Genomic DNA, 25472 nt, shown 5'->3' with positions numbered 1-25472 from the left:
ACACACTCAACATGTAGAGCAGAGACACTGATATACACAACTCAACATGTAGAGCACAGGACACTGGTATACACACTCAACATGTAGAGCACAGACTCTGGTATACACACTCAACATGTAGAGCACAGACACTGTATACACACTCAACATGTAGAGCACAGACACTGGTATACACACTCAACATGTAGAGCACAGACACTGGTATACACACTCAACATGTAGAGCACAGACACTGGTATACACACTCAACATGTAGAGCACAGACACTGGTATACACACTCAACATGTAGAGCACAGACACTGGTATACACACTCAACATGTAGAGCACAGACACTGGTATACACACTCAACATGTAGAGCAAGAGACACTGGTATACACACTCAACATGTAGAGCACAGACACTGGTATACACACTCAACATGTAGAGCACAGACACTGGTATACACACTCAACATGTAGAGCAGAGACACTGGTATACACACTCAACATGTAGAGCAGAGACACTGGTATACACACTCAACATGTAGAGCAGAGACACTGGTATACACACTCAACATGTAGAGCAGAGACACTGGTATACACACTCAACATGTAGAGCAGAGACACTGGTATACACACTCAACATGTAGAGCACAGACACTGGTATACACACTCAACATGTAGAGCACAGACACTGGTATACACACTCAACATGTAGAGCACAGACACTGGTATACACACTCAACATGTAGAGCAGAGACACTGGTATACACACTCAACATGTAGAGCACAGACACTGGTATACACACTCAACATGTAGAGCACAGACACTGTATACACACTCAACATGTAGAGCACAGACACTGGTATACACACTCAACATGTAGAGCAGAGACACTGGTATACACACTCAACATGTAGAGCACAGACACTGGTATACACACTCAACATGTAGAGCAGAGACACTGGTATACACACTCAACATGTAGAGCAGAGACACTGGTATACACACTCAACATGTAGAGCACAGACACTGGTATACACACTCAACATGTAGAGCACAGACACTGGTATACACACTCAACATGTAGAGCACAGACACTGGTATACACACTCAACATGTAGAGCAGAGACACTGGTATACACACTCAACATGTAGAGCACAGACACTGGTATACACACTCAACATGTAGAGCACGAGACACTGGTATACACACTCAACATGTAGAGCACAGACACTGGTATACACACTCAACATGTAGAGCACAGACACTGGTATACACACTCAACATGTAGAGCAGAGACACTGGTATACACACTCAACATGTAGAGCACAGACACTGGTATACACACTCAACATGTAGAGCACAGACACTGGTATACACACTCAACATGTAGAGCAGAGACACTGGTATACACACTCAACATGTAGAGCAGAGACACTGGTATACACACTCAACATGTAGAGCAGAGACACTGGTATACACACTCAACATGTAGAGCACAGACACTGGTATACACACTCAACATGTAGAGCAGAGACACTGGTATACACACTCAACATGTAGAGCAGAGACACTGGTATACACACTCAACATGTAGAGCAGAGACACTGGTATACACACTCAACATGTAGAGCAGAGACACTGGTATACACACTCAACATGTAGAGCACAGACACTGGTATACACACTCAACATGTAGAGCACAGACACTGGTATACACACTCAACATGTAGAGCAGAGACACTGGTATACACACTCAACATGTAGAGCAGAGACACTGGTATACACACTCAACATGTAGAGCACAGACACTGGTATACACACTCAACATGTAGAGCACAGACACTGGTATACACACTCAACATGTAGAGCACAGACACTGGTATACACACTCAACATGTAGAGCAGAGACACTGGTATACACACTCAACATGTAGAGCAGAGACACTGGTATACACACTCAACATGTAGAGCAGAGACACTGGTATACACACTCAACATGTAGAGCAGAGACACTGGTATACACACTCAACATGTAGAGCACAGACACTGGTATACACACTCAACATGTAGAGCACAGACACTGGTATACACACTCAACATGTAGAGCAGAGACACTGGTATACACACTCAACATGTAGAGCAGAGACACTGGTATACACACTCAACATGTAGAGCACAGACACTGGTATACACACTCAACATGTAGAGCAGAGACACTGGTATACACACTCAACATGTAGAGCAGAGACACTGGTATACACACTCAACATGTAGAGCACAGACACTGGTATACACACTCAACATGTAGAGCACAGACACTGGTATACACACTCAACATGTAGAGCAGAGACACTGGTATACACACTCAACATGTAGAGCACAGACACTGGTATACACACTCAACATGTAGAGCACAGACACTGGTATACACACTCAACATGTAGAGCAGAGACACTGGTATACACACTCAACATGTAGAGCAGAGACACTGGTATACACACTCAACATGTAGAGCACAGACACTGGTATACACACTCAACATCTAGAGCAGAGACACTGGTATACACACTCAACATGTAGAGCAGAGACACTGGTATACACACTCAACATGTAGAGCACAGACACTGGTATACACACTCAACATGTAGAGCAGAGACACTGGTATACACACTCAACATGTAGAGCACAGACACTGGTATACACACTCAACATGTAGAGCAGAGACACTGGTATACACACTCAACATGTAGAGCACAGACACTGGTATACACACTCAACATGTAGAGCAGAGACACTGGTATACACACTCAACATGTAGAGCAGAGACACTGGTATACACACTCAACATGTAGAGCAGAGACACTGGTATACACACTCAACATGTAGAGCACAGACACTGGTATACACACTCAACATGTAGAGCAGAGACACTGGTATACACACTCAACATGTAGAGCACAGACACTGGTATACACACTCAACATGTAGAGCACAGACACTGGTATACACACTCAACATGTAGAGCAGAGACACTGGTATACACACTCAACATGTAGAGCACAGACACTGGTATACACACTCAACATGTAGAGCACAGACACTGGTATACACACTCAACATGTAGAGCAGAGACACTGGTATACACACTCAACATGTAGAGCACAGACACTGGTATACACACTCAACATGTAGAGCACAGACACTGGTATACACACTCAACATGTAGAGCACAGACACTGGTATACACACTCAACATGTAGAGCACAGACACTGGTATACCACACTCAACATGTAGAGCACAGACACTGGTATACACACTCAACATGTAGAGCACAGACACTGGTATACACACTCAACATGTAGAGCAGAGACACTGGTATACACACTCAACATGTAGAGCAGAGACACTGGTATACACACTCAACATGTAGAGCAGAGACACTGGTATACACACTCAACATGTAGAGCAGAGACACTGGTATACACACTCAACATGTAGAGCAGAGACACTGGTATACACACTCAACATGTAGAGCACAGACACTGGTATACACACTCAACATGTAGAGCACAGACACTGGTATACACACTCAACATGTAGAGCACAGACACTGGTATACACACTCAACATGTAGAGCACAGACACTGGTATACACACTCAACATGTAGAGCAGAGACACTGGTATACACACTCAACATGTAGAGCACAGACACTGGTATACACACTCAACATGTAGAGCAGAGACACTGGTATACACACTCAACATGTAGAGCACAGACACTGGTATACACACTCAACATGTAGAGCACAGACACTGGTATACACACTCAACATGTAGAGCACAGACACTGGTATACACACTCAACATGTAGAGCAGAGACACTGGTATACACACTCAACATGTAGAGCACAGACACTGGTATACACACTCAACATGTAGAGCAGAGACACTGGTATACACACTCAACATGTAGAGCAGAGACACTGTATACACACTCAACATGTAGAGCACAGACACTGGTATACACACTCAACATGTAGAGCAGAGACACTGGTATACACACTCAACATGTAGAGCAGAGACACTGGTATACACACTCAACATGTAGAGCAGAGACACTGGTATACACACTCAACATGTAGAGCACAGACACTGGTATACACACTCAACATGTAGAGCACAGACACTGGTATACACACTCAACATGTAGAGCACAGACACTGGTATACACACTCAACATGTAGAGCAGAGACACTGGTATACACACTCAACATGTAGAGCAGAGACACTGGTATACACACTCAACATGTAGAGCACAGACACTGGTATACACACTCAACATGTAGAGCAGAGACACTGGTATACACACTCAACATGTAGAGCACAGACACTGGTATACACACTCAACATGTAGAGCACAGACACTGGTATACACACTCAACATGTAGAGCACAGACACTGGTATACACACTCAACATGTAGAGCACAGACACTGGTATACACACTCAACATGTAGAGCAGAGACACTGGTATACACACTCAACATGTAGAGCACAGACACTGGTATACACACTCAACATGTAGAGCACAGACACTGGTATACACACTCAACATGTAGAGCACAGACACTGGTATACACACTCAACATGTAGAGCAGAGACACTGGTATACACACTCAACATGTAGAGCAGAGACACTGGTATACACACTCAACATGTAGAGCACAGACACTGGTATACACACTCAACATGTAGAGCACAGACACTGGTATACACACTCAACATGTAGAGCAGAGACACTGGTATACACACTCAACATGTAGAGCACAGACACTGGTATACACACTCAACATGTAGAGCAGAGACACTGATGCTTTTAACATTAAAAAAAGCACATAATCCGTATCATAGTCCTATTATCGTTGTCATACTCTGGTTAAAGGACAAGTTCGGTATTTTACACTTAAAGCCCTGTTTCAAGATCGTTTCTGATGAAATAGAACGGTTAAGATTGAAATTTGGACACATGCTGCTGTCCCGAGAATCTTCGGTTTCTGTGGTAGCACCCCATCTTGTTAACATGAATTTCAATCAGTGCTGATCCATTCATGAAGTTGAGGAGGTTCAAAACCAGACATTTCGCAGCTTGTTTTCATAATACCAACTTTTGTTTCCGTGCACAAATGACTCGCTTTTCCCTAAAAGTTTAGTTCGTGCAAAAATGAAAACGCATGTTGTTCCATGACTTCCCATCCTCCCAAATGTTCCCCAGACTCATTTGAACAAATCTGTCCTGTGACACTACATGAGCTGTGTCTGCACGCAGGAGTGCTGCGAGCACCGTGTGTGACGGACCTGGCCTTGGCGTGGCTCCTCAGGTGCTCCCGCAGCTGGCTGTGTGTGGGGAACTCCCGGCGGCAGGTCCGGCAGGAGTGTGTGCTGCTGCCGCTGAGCTCCTGCCGGTGCTCCTCCAGGTGCACAGAGAGCTGACTCTGCAGGATGAACTCGTCTCCACACTCCGAGCACAGGAAGTTCTGACGACACAAAGCACACGCTACTGATGAGGATGATGAGGATGAAGAGATCAAGCAACCAAAGTTTCAATTCCACAAAAACCATCCCATGGAATTAATTAACCCTCATCCTTCCCTCGGGTCATTTTGACACGGAATTTTTTTTTTAAATTTAAAAAATAAATTGAGTGTTGATCGGAGGGAAAAAATCTCCAAAAACATTTTGGAGCAAACATTTGCATTCAAAAATATAAAAAAATAAGTATAATTTTAGGGCTTGGGGTCATTTTGACCGGCGAGGGAAGGATGTGTTCCAGAACACGAGGGAAGATGAAGGTACCGACCTCTTCTTTCTCGTGGACCATGACATGAGCCTTCAGACTGGCCACTCTGGAGAACTTCTTGTGGCACACGGGGCATTTGGCCTCGCTGGTGGCATGAGTGGACTTGTGGAGGTCGAGGTTGTACTCCACATTAAAGGACAGCGGACACTGGTCACACCGATACGGCTGCGTGCAGGGAGGAGTGAGGAACAGTGTTACCAGCAGTTCATGACAAACACATTTCCCATTACACTCTTAAAGATAAAGCTTCCAAAAGGGCAGAGAAGAACCATTTCTGCTTCCCCAAAGAAGCTTCCAGTGATCAGCTCTTAAAAGAACCATTTCTTTCTTTGTGTTTAATAATCTAAAGAACCTTTGACCACTATATAGAACATTTTGTGGAATGGAAAGATTCCATGGATGTTAAAGGTTCTTCATGGAACCATCAATGCCAATAAAACCTTTATTTTTTTTAGTCTTTCAACCAAAACAGGACTAATACATAATGTGCAAAAGGCTCAAGTGATGTGAGCCTGGACAGAGCATGTACAGCGAGTGTTCGCTCAGACCACGCCCCCTTTCTGACATGTTGCGACATGCCCTGGCTTGCAGAGAACGGCAGTCAGTTTAGTTTCAGTTTATAAGTTAAGCTTCAGGTTGTGTTTATGTGCGTCAGTGACCACAAGTACGTTACAAGTATATCATATAGATAAGTTAATATTGGCAATTCATGTTAAAGTTTACAGTCAGTGACAGTGATACTCTATTGTATGTGTAAATTGTATGGCATTCTTATTGTAGTTCATGTTTCAGGACATGTTTAGCATTGTTTATTAAGTAGCTAGGGAGACTTATTAGCCTCAATTGTGTTTATGTTAGTTAATATCGATGTTTATTTCCTTTCCTTTAGAACCACACCTACACTGTAAAGTTCATAAGAAACAGTGTCTGTGCATTTGTATTTCAAAGTATATGTTAAACCATTCAATGAATATCCCTGACTTCCGTGTCCTGACTAGACACCCCATATTGGTGACTAATTTTTATTTAAACCAGTAGAGTCCCATTACAATTTATGGTCCTTCGAGCCGGATAAGAGTCAACGATATGGCAACCAGTAAAGAAGGAATCAGCCTCCCTGTTTCACCTGTGCGCCTCAAACGCTCAGTACAACGCCCAAGATATCTAGATGATTTTTTAGTCGAATATACAGATCAACATAGCTTAGCGCAGATGCACAGGCACAAAGAGGAGAGGGAGCTACTCAGTCCTGCTAAAAGCATATCCTCAATGACACCAATGCAGAATGCAAATGAAGCCATTGTTCATCAGGCTTTGGAGACAGTGCGGCAACAGAGTGAAACGGCCAAGAAACAAACAGAGCTTTTGGAGTTTTTCCTGCAGCACCATTCCCCTCAAACCTCAGCTCAGTGGTCAAGGAGGTCATCACGGCATCAGACCCCAGTACGCCAACTCTACCCAGACAGAGGAGGTGAACCACAGCCTTCCTCAGCCCTTGCTCCTCACCACCACAGAACTGAGGATCACCCAAGCGTAACTGCAGACCTTACCCATCAGCTAGAACAAATGACACCTCCTCCGCCTCTCAGCCGAGTCATTCAGCCCCCTAGGCACACGCTCGATCCATGCTATGACGTTCAAGCTATCAAGCAGGATACTGAACATGATCCACCAGCTCACCTTCAGCCCAGCCATCCCAAAGGGTCACCCCAGGGCCTCCAGCAGTCCGTAGGCTTGTTAAGAAATGCCACAGTTCACTCTCGTCCTACCCCATTTCAGGTAACTGTAAGCTCAACGCAGCTGCACCCGGCAGCCAACACGAGAAAGGTAGGGAGCCTCAGATGGGAAATCCACATCTGGTGCCACCTGAGCCTCATATCTATCTCCCACATGTGGCTCCTCCCAGACCGCTACATGTAAATCCAGTTCTCGATCAGATAAGGCCTCTACCCGTGCACCAGTCATGGCTAATATACCTCCTTATGTACCCCAACCCTTCTACCAAGGGAACCCAGCGGTGCTGGGAACCCAGCCATGGGAACCCAGCCATGCTGGCCCATTATCCCTCCACCGGGTATCAGCATGCACCTCCCAATATAGAAGGCCCAACATTTCCTGACTTCACCAAGGAGGATAGAGCTCAATATGTGGAGCTACGCCTTTCCCTTAGCACACTTCTTCATCCTTCTCAGTCCGAGCATTACAAGTATGCCATCTTGCTGAAGCATGTCTAGGTGCCACATGCACATCACCTCATGCTAGCTCATGCAGAGTCTAATATGCCCTACTCTGAAAGCACTGGATGAACGCTATGAACGTCCATCCAGGACGTCCTAACCCTAACCCATTGTGCTGAAGGAGACAGAGGACATGGAACGCCTACCTCCCATCTGAGATGATAGGGCTCTCGACGAGTTCTCCATCAGAGTGCAGTCGCTTATCGGGATGTTGAAAGCTCTCCGAGGTGAAGGCCATGAGGAACTCCACTGCGGCTCAAATCTGAGGAGCCTGCTTAGAAGGCGCTTCAGATTTGAGGCATCTGACTTCTGCCTTCAGCCACTCTGAAAAGTCAGTGAGCATTAACTTCAGTGTGGCTGAAGGCAGAAGTCAGATGCCTGGACATTGAGCCCTCACTTCAAGCTCACAGTGAGAAGGACAAGAGAGAATTAAAGGAGCAGAAGTCCAAGGTTAAGATCACTACTGTTATGCATAGGACAGCCAGTTCCAGTAACCATCCATTTGACACGCCCTCCCAAGCAGCTCATTCTATTCGAACCCAAGGGAAGAGTAAGATATACTGCCCTTACTGCGAGGCAGAACACTATCTCAGCCAATGTGAGAGCTTTGCTAAGCTTACCAAAGCAGAGATGGTGGATTGGATTAAAGTCAAGAGGAGGTGCTGGATATGTGGACGTTCTCACCTAGCCTCTGCCTGTGACCTTAAGAAGCCGTGTTGCCTTTGTAAGTCGAAACACCTCTCCGTCCTTCACAAAGTCAACCAGAGGAGTGAGAACGAGCCCACCATCATGTCAACAGCAGAGACTCACTATCTGGACCAGCCAAATGGATATTGCCAAGTACTGCTAAAGATTGTCAGAGTCAATTTGCAATACCAGGATAAAGTGCTCAACACGTATGCAGTGCTGGATGATGGCTCTGAGAGAACCATCCTGCTTTCGTCTTCAGCACGCTGCCAAACTTACCGGTCGACCTCCTGCAAGCCTGGACTACATGGGAAGAAGAGCTCCCTCAGCTCCCAATGGTCAGTCTCTCCCGGAGTTATTTCCCAATGGACGTGGATGTAAGTGCCATCACCCTCGGGCTTCACATCTTTTGTGATGCATCAGAGTCCGCCTATGGGTCAGTTGCTTACCTACGTGGAGAGGATCCTCATGGCCAAGTCCATGTAGCCTTTGTGCTGGCATGCTCAAGAGTGGCACCGAAGAAACAACAGTCAATGCCACGCCTTGAGCTCTGTGCCGCCCTTACCGGAGCTCAGCTTGCCCTGATGATCCAGAGAGAGCTCACCCTTCAGTTGAGGGACACAGTGCTGTGGTCTGACTCCACCACAGTACTTACCTGGATACAGTCAGAGTTCTGCAGATACGAGGTGTTTGTAGGGACTCGTGTATCTGAGATTTAGGAACTGTCGGATCACCGGTCATGGAGGTATGTGGACAGACAGAATAACCCTGCAGATGCTATCACCAGAGGGATGACACTATCCAACCTAGCCAAGCCAAATCAATTCAGCCAAGGTCCTGCCTTCCTTCTGCTACCACGTGTCAGTTGGCCAGCCACGAAAGAAGTTGTGGCTGGGCAACTGACACGTGGTAGCAGAAGGAAGGCAGGACCTTGGCTGAATTGATTTGGAGAGGCTAAGTCCACCCACTTCCATGCAACTGACTGGTAATCTTGCTGATAATTGGAAGCGGTTTAAACAAAGATTTAATATATATTTAGCAGCAAGCGGAGCAGGGGGTGAAGATGAAAAATTGAAAGCTCACATCCTTTTGCATGTTATGGGAGAAGATGCTTTGGATATCTATAACAGCTTTCAGCTGGATGAAGCTAATTTGACTTTAGCAGAGCTAATGACGAAGTTTGAAGAGTACTTTGTGCCTAGTCAGAATGTGACTTTTGAGAGGTACAAGTTTTTCACCCATGACCAAAAGCAAGGAATACCTTTTGATCAGTACTTAGCAGAGCTTCACACTCTAAGCAAAACATGTGAATTTGGCACCCTGAGAGATTCACTAGTGAGAGACAGGATTGTTTGTGGCACAGTGGATAATGCACTTAGAGAAAGATTGCTCAGAGAGACTGGACTTACATTAGATAAGTGTGTCACTATGTGCAGAGCAGCGGAATCCACTCGAGCACAAGCAAAAGTGCTTCGGAGAGGTGAAATCACAGTGCATGCAGTCCATAAAGAACAGATGAAAAAGAAAGCATTTACCAAACAAAAAGGACAGAAAGAGAAGTCTGCAGAATTCAAATGTGGTAAATGTGGAGGCAGTCACAAGCCAAAATCATGTCCTGCATATGGTAAATCCTGTAACAACTGTGGAAAGAGCAATCACTATGCAAGATGTTGCAAATCAGCTTTTAAACAGAAAGTTCATGCAGTTGGTGAGGAAGAAGATGAGGATGAAGAGTTCATTGTAGATGTGGTGCGTGCTCATGCAACAGAAAAAGAGGAATGGATCGTGCCAATCGAGGTGAATCAGACAATAATACGTGGATACGAGTGCACAACCAATCCTGGGACTCAAGGCATGTACAAAGCTCAATCTGGTCAAAAGAGTGTTTGTCGTGACATCGGATACGGCAAATGATCATGACTCACTCATGGAGGAGTATAAAGACTGTTTTGAAGGACTTGGATGTCTACCTGGAAAACACAAAATATGTGTGGATAAAAGCGTGCCTCCTGTTGTGCATCCTTGTAGAAAAATCCCTTTCGCGTTACGTGGAAAGCTGAAAGAGGAACTAGCGCGCATGGAAAAATTGGAGGTCATCAAGAAAATAGACGAACCAACTGAATGGGTCAGCTCTCTAGTTGTTTTGCAGAAGAAAATAGGTGCTCTGAGAACGTGCTTGGACCCAAGAGACTTAAACAAAGTAATTAAAAGAGAACACTTTAAGTTACCAACCAGAGAAGAAATCATGGCAGTTTGCTGGAGCTAAATGGTTCAGTAAACTAGATGCTTCGTCAGGTTTCTGGCAGCTGAGGCTGGACGAGGAGAGTTCGAAACTGTGCACGTTTAACACACCTGAGGGCAGGTACAGGTTTCTTCGTCTGCCGTATGGTATCTTGTCAGCACTTGAAGTCTACCACAAGACTATACACATGATCTTTGAGCACATACCAGGAGTGGAGACCATGATGGATGACATCATAGTCTGGGGCTCGAATCGAGAAGAACATGACGAGAGACTGAGACAAGTGCTAGACAAGACAAGAGAAGTGAATCTGAAGCTTAACAAAGACAAATGTGAGTTTGGAGTGAAAACGCTTACCTTTGTGGGAGATGTTGTCAGTGAAGAGGGAGTGAAGCCTGACCCAAGAAAAACATCAGCAATCAACAATATGGAAAGGCCAAACAACGAAGATGAGGTCAGACGTTTTCTGGGAATGGTCACCTATCTAGCAAAGTTTGTCCCACAGCTGTCAGCACAGTCAGCACCTCTCAGGAGTCTTCTCGAACAGAAGAATGAATGGATCTGGTCTCATGAGCAGGAGAAATGTTTTGTAAAACTTAAAGAGATCCTGACACAAGAGCCCGTGTTAAAGTTTTATGACACAGAAAGAAGAACAAGGGTCTCGGCAGATGCGTCACAGTACGGCCTGGGAGCGGTGCTGCTGCAGCAATACGACGAGCAGTGGCTACCTGTTGCCTATGCATCTAGAGCCTTGACAAGCGCTGAGTCCAGGTACGCTCAAATTAAAAAGGAGCTATTAGCGAGCATGTATGCATGTGAACGCTTTCACCAATATGTCTATGGTCAAGCTTTTGAAGTAGAAACAGACCATAAACCTCTGGTGTCCATCATGTCCAAACCTCTGAATGACTGTCCTGTGCGGATACAACGCATGCTAATTAGGCTGCAAAAATATGATGTGCACATGATATATACACAGGGGAAATACATGTACACCGCCGACACCTTGTCTAGAGCAGTTGATAAAGGGGAGCGTACGGACAGCGAGAGCACTGCAGAAATACAGGCGTACGTGGACATGGTAGTGACAAATCTGCCAGTAACAGCTGACAGAACAGAACAAATACGGAGAGAGACAAATGCAGATGAAACGATGAAAGAACTCAAGCGTGCAATACAGAAAGGATGGCCTGAAAACAAAAAGGATTGCCCAATGAACATAACAGACTACTGGAACTGCAGAACCGAGCTTCCTGTGGTGAATGACATAGTGTTGAAGGGGAGCAAGTTTGTTATTCCATCATCGTTACGTAAACAAATGCTCCAAAAGATACACGAAGGCCATCTCGGAGAAGTCAAGTGTAAACGATGGGCGAGAGAAGTAATGTACTGGCCGAGAATCAACCAAGATATCAGCCAGACAATAGCTTCATGTGAACTTTGTCGCACATTTGACTGTAATGGAAAGAGTTACATAGTGGTCACTGACTACTTTTCAAACTATCCAGAAGTCGGAGCGCTGCAGTCAATATCAAGCAAGGCAGTCATCAGTTACCTCAAGACTGTCTTTGCCAGACATGGTGTCCCATGTGAACTGTTTTCAGACAATGGGCCCCAGTTTTCCAGCTGTGAGTTTGCTGCCTTTGCCAAAGAATGGGGGTTTCAACACTGTACATCGAGTCCAACCTACCCAAAGTCCAACGGCTTGGCAGAAAGCTCAGTGAAAACAGTAAAAAACTTGATGAAAAAAGCGCAGGACAGAGATGATTTTCAGAAAAGCCTACTGATCTATAGGAGTGCACCTCTACAGAACGGACTATCACCAGCTCAAATGCTGATGGGTAGACGCATTCGCTCTAACCTACCAGTAAATGAGGATTTGCTTACACCCAAAAGCTCACACAAAGTCAGAAAAGTCAAGGAGGAACAAAAAGTGAAACAAAAACTGCTGTACGATCGAACAGCTAAACACCTGCCAATGCGGAAGCCTGGAGACATGGTGCGTCTCAGGGACATCTCTACAGGAACATGGAGACAAAAGGGACAGGTGGAGAAGGAAGTTGCTCCACGCTCCGATAGGATCCAGATGGAGAATGGATTGTCTCTGAGGAGGAACCGCACAGATCTTCAACTACAGCCGACTGAAAAGGACACTACAGCTCAAGAGACTGTTCAGCAGGACGCGACTGAATCTACAGAGTTAACTGACAGTAATCTTGCAGCGGCGCCTGCGCCACCAGCTGCTGCAACACCTTCCAGTCTGACGAAATCGCCAGCTGCTGAGACAGTCTAGACCTAAGAGACATATTCAGCCACCGCAGAGGTTGATTGAGAGTTGCTAAAGTCTCCTAAGTTTGTTTTTGTTGTTGTTTGTTGTACAAAAGAGCAACATGGACTGTTAAGAGGGTCTAGTTTGTAAAAAAAAAAAAAAGTGTTTAAATTGAAACTGTTGTTTACAAAGGGAAGTTGTAAGTAAAAAAAAATATATATATATATATCACCACCTTAAAATGGGTATGTTTTTACAGGGGTGAATATTATTTCTTTACAGGGGGAAAGATGTGATGTTATGAATACGTTAAGTTAAGAACTCCATTACCCAGCATGCCTCAGTGAGGGGAAGCGCCAGGCCGGAAGTAAACAGATGTAGCCAGGAGAGTGGCACTGGATGTTGTAATGTGAAAGTTGCCGAGTAAAGTATGTTCAACTGGTAAACACGCCTCGTTTGCTTATTATCGCACTAAGCAAAATAACACACAGTGGAAGTGGGTTGTCGAGGTTTTGTGGCACACTCTACAACCCGGTTCCTCAGAGACATCGGATTCCTCAGTTGCGTCGCACAGTAAAGAACTTATCTGAAGCAGCAGAAAGGAGCAGCAACTGGCTGTGGTTGAGACGGAAAGATTCTAGCTGGCTGTGTACAGGCCGCCACGCTACGGTTTCGTAGAATTCTTGAAAACTTAAAGAGTCTGTTGGTTTACGTTCCTGTGGATATTGCGTGAATGACGGGTGGTTGGGCAGATATTGTGTTTTGCGGTAGGTGGTACGCCATACGGAACTGTTGCTACTGAAACTTACTACGAAATTCAGTCAGTAAATGTGTGTTTGTGTGAGTTTAATGTGTGTGACAGACGAATCGATCATCCTCAATTTATAAACACCTCGCAGAATCTGCTAAATGTTCATAAAAATGTTAATAATTAATACCAAAATAAAAGGCATCATGAAATTTGTTTGTTTTTTATTGAATAAGCTCTGAATAAGGTCTTTCACATGTTTATACAGTCCACAACACAAAATATTAGCTTCATTTATAAAAATGACTCCATTCAAAAGTTTACGTACTCAACCCAAATGATGGTGTGAAAACAAAAAACTTTTATTTTTTCTAATATTTATTTTGGGAGCTTGAGTTCTGATTGGTTACGGCAGCATTTTGGGCGGGAGCTTGAGTTCTGATTGGTTACGGCAGCATTTTGGGCGGGAGCTTGAGTTCTGATTGGTTACGACAACATTTTGGGCGGGAGCTTGAGGTCTGATTGGTTATGGCAGCATTTTGGGCGGGAGCTTGAGTTCTGATTGGTTACGACAACATTTTGGGCGGGAGCTTGAGGTCTGATTGGTTACGACAACATTTTGGGCGGGAGCTTGAGTTCTGATTGGTTACGACAACATTTTGGGCGGGAGCTTGAGGTCTGATTGGTTACGACAACATTTTGGGTGGGAGCTTGAGTTCTGATTGGTTATGGCAGCATTTTGGGCGGGAGCTTGAGGTCTGATTGGTTACGACAACATTTTGGGCGGGAGCTTGAGGTCTGATTGGTTACGACAACATTTTGGGTGGGAGCTTGAGTTCTGATTGGTTACGGCAGCATTTTGGGTGGGAGCTTGAGGTCTGATTGGTTATGACAACATTTTGGGTGGGAGCTTGAGTTCTGATTGGTTACGGCAGCATTTTGGGGGACGGAGGGGGGTGACTCTGGGACGCCAGAGTCACTGTCGAGCCCTCTTGAGGTGTCGTGGGCTAGTCGACGAAACACTGAGGACGGAAGGTGCCCACTTGAAGACCCTAGAGATGTCCCCTACTCGGCTCAATCCAGACGGTTGTCGTGCTGGTCCTGTAGTTGCAGCCGTCGCGTGTGCTGACGCGCCAAGTACACTGCAGCCGTTAACGCCGGACAGAAGGGGAGTCACACCACCATATGGAAAGAAGCGTAAATGGATGGAGAAGCATAGTTTACTGTAAAGCTACGTCTTAGTTTTGCTTATCTTGGCGAAAGCCGAGTACAAATCAGCATGAAGTTTTAACATCTACTCTCGTGTAATGGAAATCAATCCGCTGAGAACATTAGACAGGTTTACATACACAAGAAACAGCTTTAAGGGTTTTCAAACATTACAGCTTTTTTCCTTGTGGAGAATTAAGAGAAACTGGTGTATCAGACATTGTGAGCATGAGAGTCAGTGCTCGAGATGATTCAAAAGCTTTAAACCAGCTCAAACAGCTTCACGGTGTCAGCTGGCGTATTTATCATTCGTTCCCAGAACTGCACTCTTTATTTAAGAACCAGGGCACAGATACATGAGGGCATGTTAAAAGTGTGATTTATAGACCTAAAAGTCACTTTTCATAGTGAATCGAACATTTTCCTAGTTATTATGTTAAGCTCTAAAATATTCATAAGGTAGAAATTGCTATTTGCGAATAAAAATATAATTTTTTTAAACCCTGTAATCACAAATGACTAGAAAAGTAATGTAAATCCATTGCTATTAAAGTGTAAACCCAGAAGAACATTTGTTATTTTAACTAATTATAAAAAACTCTAATGATTTTATTATGTTGCCGCTCCTAGTTTCTGTAAATGAAGAAGTTTGAAAATGAGCAGAAATATATCAGTGGGGAGTCTGGGGACTGATGTGTTTATGAACGATCTACTGATCATCCACGCCATTATCAGACAGCTTGGCTTTATGAGCCCGTGTGTGCCATTGCATGTGTAGAGTGATATGGTCCTGTCTCCGATCTGGTGTGAGATGATGATGATGATGATGATGAAGGGCGCTCTCTTGCCTTATCGTTGACCTCATGCTCTCGCAGGTGTCTCTGAAGTTGACTCTCGCTGGGATAATTCTGTGAGCAAATATTACATTTGTTCTCGGCCTGCTTCTGGCTCTCTGAGCCGGCTCCCGGACCTCCATCTGTAGAAGACAGAAGACAAGCAATGAGGACAGAGGGACTCTACAAGCATCCAGACTGATCTCATGAAATGGCGTATGTATGACACGCCAATTAGTATTTCCATTTTTGGCGTGCTATCAACACGCATAATCGCTTTTCAGCGTGTTTATCAACGCCTTGACTTAACGTTACATTACTGTATAAATATATGACCTACCCCAACCCCGTCCCTAAACCTACCCGTCACTGGGGTTAATACCATTTATGAGTCTTCTCCTACCATCCTAGGGAAAAAAATATTGCTCCCCAGATGTAGATCTACACTTTGCTTCGTTTCGCTCGGACATTTAACGGCGTAGACATACACGCGGAATCACTCGGACATTTAACGGCATACACATACACGCAAAAGATGACGGTTAATTTCGGCGTGGACACACACGCGGATAGCTCAAAATGCGTATAGATAACACGCCACTTGACTTGAAAGTGGCGTGTATGTTTACGCAAAGTCATGATGTCATGTTGTAAATTTCGCTGTTTTCTGTTGATGCGCGAACACAACTTCACTAAAAATTATCTGTAGCTCCTGCCATCCCATAATCACAGTAATCTTTGTTCTTTGATACTTTTGATATGCAACACGGTCTCAAATTTTAAATTGTCAATTTTACTACGAAATTCAGTCAGTAAATGTGTGTTTGTGTGAGTTTAATGTGTGTGACAGACGAATCGATCATCCTCAATTTATAAACACCTCGCAGAATCTGCTAAATGTTCATAAAAATGTTAATAATTAATACCAAAATAAAAGGCATCATGAAATTTGTTTGTTTTTTATTGAATAAGCTCTGAATAAGGTCTTTCACATGTTTATACAGTCCACAACACAAAATATTAGCTTCATTTATAAAAATGACCCCATTCAAAAGTTTACGTACTCAACCCAAATGATGGTGTGAAAACAAAAAACTTTTATTTTTTCTAATATTTATTTTGGGAGCTTGAGTTCTGATTGGTTACGGCAGCATTTTGGGCGGGAGCTTGAGTTCTGATTGGTTACGGCAGCATTTTGGGCGGGAGCTTGAGTTCTGATTGGTTACGGTAGCATTTTGGGCGGGAGCTTGAGTTCTGATTGGTTACGACAACATTTTGGGCGGGAGCTTGAGGTCTGATTGGTTACGACAACATTTTGGGGGGGAGCTTGAGGTCTGATTGGTTACGGCAGCATTTTGGGCGGGAGCTTGAGTTCTGATTGGTTACGACAACATTTTGGGCGGGAGCTTGAGGTCTGATTGGTTACGACAACATTTTGGGCGGGAGCTTGAGGTCTGATTGGTTACGACAACATTTTGGGTGGGAGCTTGAGTTCTGATTGGTTACGACAACATTTTGGGCGGGAGCTTGAGGTCTGATTGGTTACGACAACATTTTGGGCGGGAGCTTGAGGTCTGATTGGTTACGACAACATTTTGGGTGGGAGCTTGAGTTCTGATTGGTTACGGCAGCATTTTGGGCGGGAGCTTGAGTTCTGATTGGTTACGACAACATTTTGGGCGGGAGCTTGAGGTCTGATTGGTTACGACAACATTTTGGGCGGGAGCTTGAGTTCTGATTGGTTACGGCAGCATTTTGGGCGGGAGCTTGAGTTCTGATTGGTTACGATAACATTTTGGGTGGGAGCTTGAGGTCTGATTGGTTATGACAATATTTTGGGCGGGAGCTTGAGTTCTGATTGGTTACGACAACATTTTGGGTGGGAGCTTGAGGTCTGATTGGTTACGACAACATTTTGGCCGGGAGCTTGAGGTCTGATTGGTCACGACAACATTTTGGGTGGGAGCTTGAGTTCTGATTGGTTACGGCAGTATTTTGGGAGGGAGCTTGAGTTCTGATTGGATACGACAACATTTTGGGTGGGAGCTTGAGGTCTGATTGGTTACGGCAGCATTTTGGGCGGGAGCTTGAGGTCTGATTGGTTACGGCAGCATTTTGGGTGGGAGCTTGAGTTCTGATTGGTTACGACAACATTTTGGGCGGGAGCTTGAGTTCTGATTGGTTCGGACAACATTTTGGGTGGGAGCTTGAGGTCTGATTGGTTACGGCAGCATTTTGGGTGGGAGCTTGAGGTCTGATTGGTTACAACAACATTTTGGGTGGGAGCTTGAGGTCTGATTGGTTACGGCAGCATTTTGGGTGGGAGCTTGAGTTCTGATTGGTTACGACAACATTTTGGGTGGGAGCTTGAGGTCTGATTGGTTACGACAACATTTTGGGCGGGAGCTTGACGTCTGATTGGTTACGACAACATTTTGGGCGGGAGCTTGACGTCTGATTGGTTACGACAACATTTTTGGTGGGAGCTTGAGGTCTGATTGGGTACGACAACATTTTGGGTGGGACCTTGAGGTCTGATTGGTTACGACAACATTTTGGGCGGGAGCTTGAGTTCTGATTGGTTACGAAAACATTTTGGGCGGGAGCTTGAGGTCTGATTGGTTACGACAACATTTTGGGTGGGAGCTTGAGTTCTGATTGGTTACGACAACATCTTGGGCGGGAGCTTGAGGTCTGATTGGTTACGACAACATTTTGGGTGGGAGCTTGAGTTCTGATTGGTTACGACAACATTTTGGGCAGGAGCTTGAGGTCTGATTGGTTACGACAACATTTTGGGCGGGAGCTTGAGGTCTGATTGGTTACGGCAGCATTTTGGGCGGGAGCTTGAGGTCTGATTGGTTACGGCAGCATTTTGGGTGGGAGCTTGAGTTCTGATTGGTTACGACAACATTTTGGGCGGGAGCTTGAGGTCTGATTGGTTACGGCAGCATTTTGGGGGGGAGCTTGAGTTCTGATTGGTTACGGCAGCATTTTGGGCGGGAGCTTGAGTTCTGATTGGTTACGACAACATTTTGGGTGGGAGCTTGAGGTCTGATTGGTTACGACAACATTTTGGGGGGAGCTTGAGGTCTGATTGGTTACGGCAGCATTTTGGGTGGGAGCTTGAGGTCTGATTGGTTACGACAACATTTTGGGTGGGAGCTTGAGGTCTGATTGGTTACGACAACATTTTGGGCGGGAGCTTAAGGTCTGATTGGTTACGGCAGCATTTTGGGTGGGAGCTTGAGGTCTGATTGGTTACGACAACATTTTGGGCGGGAGCTTGAGTTCTGATTGGTTACGACAACATTTTGGGTGGGAGCTTGAGTTCTGATTGGTTACGACAACATTTTGGGTGGGAGCTTGAGGTCTGATTGGTTACGGCAGCATTTTGGGTGGGAGCTTGAGGTCTGATTGGTTACGACAACATTTTGGGTGGGAGCTTGAGGTCTGATTGGTTACGACAACATTTTGGGCGGGAGCTTGAGGTCTGATTGGTTACGGCAGCATTTTGGGTGGGAGCTTGAGTTCTGATTGGTTACGACAACATTTTGGGCGGGAGTTCGAGGTCTGATTGGATACGACAACATTTTGGGCGGGAGCTTGAGTTCTGATTGGTTACGACAACATTTTGGGCGGGAGCTTGAGGTCTGATCTGTTATGGCAGCATTTTGGGCGGGAGCTTGAGGTCTGATTGGTTACGGCAGCATTTTGGGCGGGAGCTTGAGGTCTGATTGGTTGCGGCAGCATTTTGGGTGGGAGCTTGAGTTCTGATTGGTTACGACAACATTTTGGGCGGGAGCTTGAGGTCTGATTGGTTACGACAACATTTTGGGCGGGAGCTTGAGTTCTCATTGGTTACGACAACATTTTGGGCGGGAGCTTGAGGTCTGATTGGTTACGACAACATTTTGGGTGGGAGCTTGAGTTCTGATTGGTTACGACAACATTTTGGGCGGGAGCTTGAGGTCTGATTGGTTACGACAACATTTTGGGTGGGAGCTTGAGTTCTGATTGGTTACGACAACATTTTGGGCGGGAGCTTGAGGTCTGATTGGTTACGACAACATTTTGGGCGGGAGCTTGAGGTCTGATTGGTTACGGCAGCATTTTGGGCGGGAGCTTGAGGTCTGATTGGTTACGGCAGCATTTTGGGTGGGAGCTTGAGTTCTAATTGGTTACGACAACATTTTGGGCGGGAGCTTGAGGTCTGATTGGTTATGGCAGCATTTTGGGGGGGAGCTTGAGTTCTGATTGGTTACGGCAGCATTTTGGGCGGGAGCTTGAGTTCTGATTGGTTACGACAACATTTTGGGTGGGAGCTTGAGGTCTGATTGGTTACGTCAACATTTTGGGGGGGAGCTTGAGGTCTGATTGGTTACGGCAGCATTTTGGGTGGGAGCTTGAGGTCTGATTGGTTACGACAACATTTTGGGTGGGAGCTTGAGTTCTGATTGGTTACGACAACATTTTGGGCGGGAGCTTAACGTCTGATTGGTTACGGCAGCATTTTGGGTGGGAGCTTGAGGTCTGATTGGTTACGACAACATTTTGGGCGGGAGCTTGAGGTCTGATTGGTTACGGCAACATTTTGGGCGGGAGCTTGAGGTCTGATTGGTTACGGCAGCATTTTGGGCGGGAGCTTGAGGTCTGATTGGTTACGACAACATTTTGGGCGGGAGCTTGAGGTCTGATTTGATACGACAACATTTTGGGTGGGAGCTTGAGTTCTGATTGGTTACGGCAACATTTTGGGCGGGACCTCGAGGTCTGATTGGTTAGGACAACATTTTGGGCGGGACCTTGAGGTCTGATTGGTTACGACAGCATTTTGGGCGGGAGCTTGAGGTCTGATTGGTTATGGCAGCATTTTGGGGGGGAGCTTGAGTTCTGATTGGTTACGGCAGCATTTTGGGCGGGAGCTTGAGGTCTGATTGGATACGGCAGCATTTTGGGCGGGAGCTTGATGTCTGATTGGTTACGGCAGCATTTTGGGCGGGAGCTTGAGGTCTGATTGGTTACGGCAGCATTTTGGGCGGGAGCTTGAGGTCTGATTGGTTACGGCAGCATTTTGGGTGGGAGCTTGAGTTCTGATTGGTTACGACAACATTTTGGGCGGGAGCTTGAGGTCTGATTGGTTACGACAACATTTTGGGGGGGGAGCTTGAGTTCTGATTGGTTATGGCAGCATTTTGGGCGGGAGCTTGAGGTCTGATTGGTTACGGCAACATTTTGGGCGGGACCTCGAGGTCTGATTGATTACGACAACATTTTGGGGGGGACCTTGAGGTCTGATTGGTTACGACAGCATTTTGGGCGGGAGCTTGAGGTCTGATTGGTTACTGCAGTATTTTGGGTTGGACCTTGAGTTCTGATTGGTTTTCTGAGTCTCTAGAATTATAAAGCGCAAAGTTTGACTAAAGTGAATAGTTCTCCCGTCTGAATGGCATACTGTCCAAAAACACACAGTGGTTGCTGAAATCACTTTTATTATGAAAATACATTAAAGTGCAAGATTTGCAGCCAAAATAACAAAATAACGAGAACACTATTGTAAAGAAGGCTGTGAAATCTGTGTGCTCTTGTTCAGTTTCAAGGTTTCAGTGGCTTTTGGGTGCCTTAAAATGTATAAAGAACTATTTCATGTATAGATGAAATAGTTCTCATCTAGCCAAACAACATTCGCGCTGACAGTCATTTTTATATCTATATAGGGTAATCCGTCCTCCTAGTGGATTCATATGATTGTTACCAATCTTGGTTTTTGGTATCTCAAAAGATTTCGCCATGGTCAGGAGAAATACATTTATACATTTACAAATACATTTGCCCTTCAGAATTCATTACTCACGTGTTTCCCAGAAATGTCCTATATAATATCATCATTCATAGACAATCAATGCATATACTATATTTTATCTTATTTAGATTGCCAGGGAAAATAATGTGGTTGGAGATTAACAGTCTTATGAGTTTTGAGGACAATAAAATCATTTTAATTTAGTGCATTTATGCCATGATAAGATATTTGAATAATGTGCTGGAGGACTTGTTTTTTAAATGGGAATAGGTATAAGAACAAATGTTTTTGTCTGAACATTATAGGAAACTGGAACAAACTCCTTTGAAAAGGGGTTGAGAACAGGTTGCTTATCAACACTGAAGACAACAGTACAATTTACTCCAATTAACCTGTTCAAAAAACTCTTCCCGAGCATCAGTGAATGTTTGTGGTGAATCAGAGTTTAAATCAAATAGATCATCTAAGCTAAGCCTCATCAGGCTTTTTTTTTAACACATGATTGAAAACAAAGTAATTTACTAGGCCTACTTGCAATGTTAATAAATCACCTGCAGCTTTAATAGATATTTTTGTGACTTTTCCATCAATGTTATTAAAAGTTTTGCAAAGTTACTTTAGCAGTGACCAGTTGCATAAACTGTTCAGACTAGTCTTAAATTTATTTTATTTTCAAGATTGGTCATAACTTTATAACATTAGTAACATAAAAGGTAGATTGGTCTAATTTGAATCGAAAAAGTGAGATTGATTAGCCTACACCTTGGTTAACTGCTAGTGGGTCAAACTAGTTCAATCTTAACATAGCTGTTAAAATTGTGCTGATATTACATTTTATATAATATAATATTCAACAATGCCAGCTGCTAGTTACCTCAACTGTTTAAAGTTACAGGCTAAATACGTGTCTATTTACTAACAGTAGTAACGTTAAACCCGCTACACGCAGAACAACAATCATTCGGCTGACCAGCGAACTGTATTCCTCTTTTTACGAAGGTTTAGTTCAGCTAGTAAAGTCTGGAGAGCAAGTAAACATTACACCGATCTGGTTATTCTTTAAATCAATAAAACACACAGTGTCAACAGCATGAGGTATCATCACAGCATCTGTACATTATCCCCAGAACAGACAGTAAACACAGCTAACACGACAGCTCGACTACTTCTAGCCTCCTCACTGATGTAGTGAAGCATTAGCTAACATTAGCATCGATGCGGATCAGCTCAAAAGGCGCTTTAATTAAGAGTACATGTTCCTCTAGTGCAGGCGAGTGACATCTGAAGTGTGTGAGGGGAGCATTCTCTCAATCTGCAGCACACGAGCGTGTTATTAATATCATTCCGCCGCAATCACTCCTGCAGCAACATACGCACACACACGCACACACACAGAGCAATACTATATCCGGGGACTATATACACGCGCTTCAAATGGCTTTCTCTAAACTTCTGTCCCATTTTAGACATGCACTACGCCCTTAAACAAACAGTTTATGGTGTGAGGTTTTTATTCGTGAGACTGCGGTTGACTTTACCGGTTTCGCTGTCATCTTTAACCCTCTGTTTTCGCGGCCGGCCCCGCGGCATAGTTCCAGTTTAGAGCGGGTGTAGTGTGAGCGATTCGGATTCAAAATGGCGGCGGGTTGAGCGAGCCGAGACCCGAGACAGAAGCGCCAGGTCTGAGATCACACTGGAGGAACTGCGACACCTAGCGGACAGATTCGCACACTGCACGGCGTGTGTAACGGACAATACATGGATGCTTCTTTCTGTAAACAGTCAATACATTGAACGTACTTGGAAATAGGTTACATTTCATGACATGAAATAGATTTTAACGACTTTTTATGTATAAATCACATTTCATGTCAAAGAACTGTAAAGGGGCGGAGCCACATGGGCGCCGTTAGATTTTCGGCGAATAGGCGGAGCTAACAATAACATCCCGGACGAAAATTACCACGGTTTTATTAAAGATACCTGTTCATTTATGCCCGATATTTTGTCATTGTGTCCCATGTTTGTGTTTTATTTAATGATTACAGCTATTGATTAGCCAGTTAATCATTAAGATACACTCTCCAAGTAAACGAGGAAAAGTTAGGCAATAAGTTTAAGAAACACTTGTTTGTTATAATGGTTGCCTATAGCCCCAAACTCTCTTCATTTCCTGATAGCAATCAATAATAGAAGTTATCTAAATATTGTACATCTTCTGTGGAAGTCTCAGTACTAAAAAATATTCGGTCCGAAATACAAGGAAAATGATGTTCTACCTGCCAGTCAACAGATATGTAGCCTATTTTATTAACATTACACGTCATCAGCGCTAACAGACAGTTATTATTTGATTATCTTTTCTTGTAATATTATTGTACTTTTTAATTAATTAATTTTTTAATTAAATTAATACAACAAAAACCCCTGGCTCATTAGGAGAACCAGGTCTTCACTCATGTGTGATATTGTCCTCAAATCTGCCCTAGTAGACGTGCTTCTACAAACTAGGACATTTGGTTTGAAGGTGAAGTATATTAAAGTAAGCTACACATCTGTAACAGCGACACCTTCAAACACACACCCCACACGAGCTGGACCCTGAAACACTTGCTGTCCATGAAACTCCTTTTATTAAAGGAAGAAAGATGGTTATAGAACCATGGTGAGGGTCTTTATTATATAGATTATGAGTTTTGTGAGGGAGGGGCCTTTGAGCTCCTTGATGAAAGCAGACAGTTAATGATTTTTAGGCTACTAGTGATTTTTAAATTGAAATTGTGTATAATGCATAACAGTGACTGTGAAATATGTTTGTTGGGTATGGGAGTGACGTGTTGAGTTTTGATATTTGGACTCATATGATTGCTGGTTTTGTGGTAAACCGTGTCCAGCAGTTTCAGGCCATATTACATTCAGGTTTTAACTTGCCAACAGAAGGAAACATACCAGTAGAGATCCACAGGGAGCATTAGAGTTACCATTAAAACCAGTAAAATCCCCATAATACCCATTCCAAACTCTATGAGGGTTTCTGTTGTTTTTCAGCAGCCTGTGGGGTTTAATATTGGTTAATACAGTCAGTATGTCATTATTGCAGAACAAACTCACACAAGGGGATTAGAAGCAAATCAATAAATATGTGGAAAGGAAATATTGATTTGAGTTTAAAGTACCCTATTCTAATCTTTATGTCATTTTAAAGCTTTTACTAATAAAGAAAAAAAACAATAGCAACAAGGCAATGGGCCCTTTTCACAGACTGTGATGACGCATTTAGTTAAGTTAATTTATAATGCTAAACTTTTTGTTATATTACATTGGCAGTCAAAAAAGAAGAGCGACCGCTGCGGAGAGGGAGTTTGTACTGCGGAGAGGGAGTGACCGCAGGTTCACATCTCTGGTGTACCTGTACAGTACATTAGATCCGTGCGTTCAGCCTTAAAGTGACAGCAGCCTAATAAACACACTGCTGTTTCACTGTCAATCAAGCTACAAAAGAAAGTAATCACTCACTGCTATTGACTTTTGTAACTTTATAAAGATGCATCTATATTTAATTCATAGTGATAAATATGCAGTATATTAATATGATTA

General features: G+C 44.2%; 1 protein-coding gene across 1 annotated transcript; it reads right to left on the bottom strand.

Moving 5' to 3' along the window:
* Window positions 1–5331: 5331 nt before the first annotated feature.
* On the bottom strand, window positions 5332–23543 carry LOC130072169 (zinc finger protein 236-like; the record flags this gene model as incomplete). Its single annotated transcript, XM_056237134.1, has 4 exons — window positions 23414–23543; window positions 16088–16215; window positions 5848–6012; window positions 5332–5524 (listed from the first exon to the last, which is right to left on the bottom strand). Coding segments are annotated over exons 1-4 (538 nt in total), but the record flags the coding sequence as incomplete, so codon positions are not given.
* Window positions 23544–25472: the final 1929 nt, after the last annotated feature.

The sequence above is a fragment of the Rhinichthys klamathensis genome, unplaced genomic scaffold (genome assembly GCF_029890125.1).
Source record: "Rhinichthys klamathensis goyatoka isolate OS25496 unplaced genomic scaffold, OSU_Roscu_1.1 h1tg000479l_1, whole genome shotgun sequence".
Classification (NCBI taxonomy): Eukaryota; Metazoa; Chordata; class Actinopteri; order Cypriniformes; family Leuciscidae; genus Rhinichthys; species Rhinichthys klamathensis.
The sequence above is the reverse complement of the archived record's forward strand: the minus strand, read 5'-3'. Positions and strand labels throughout refer to the sequence as shown.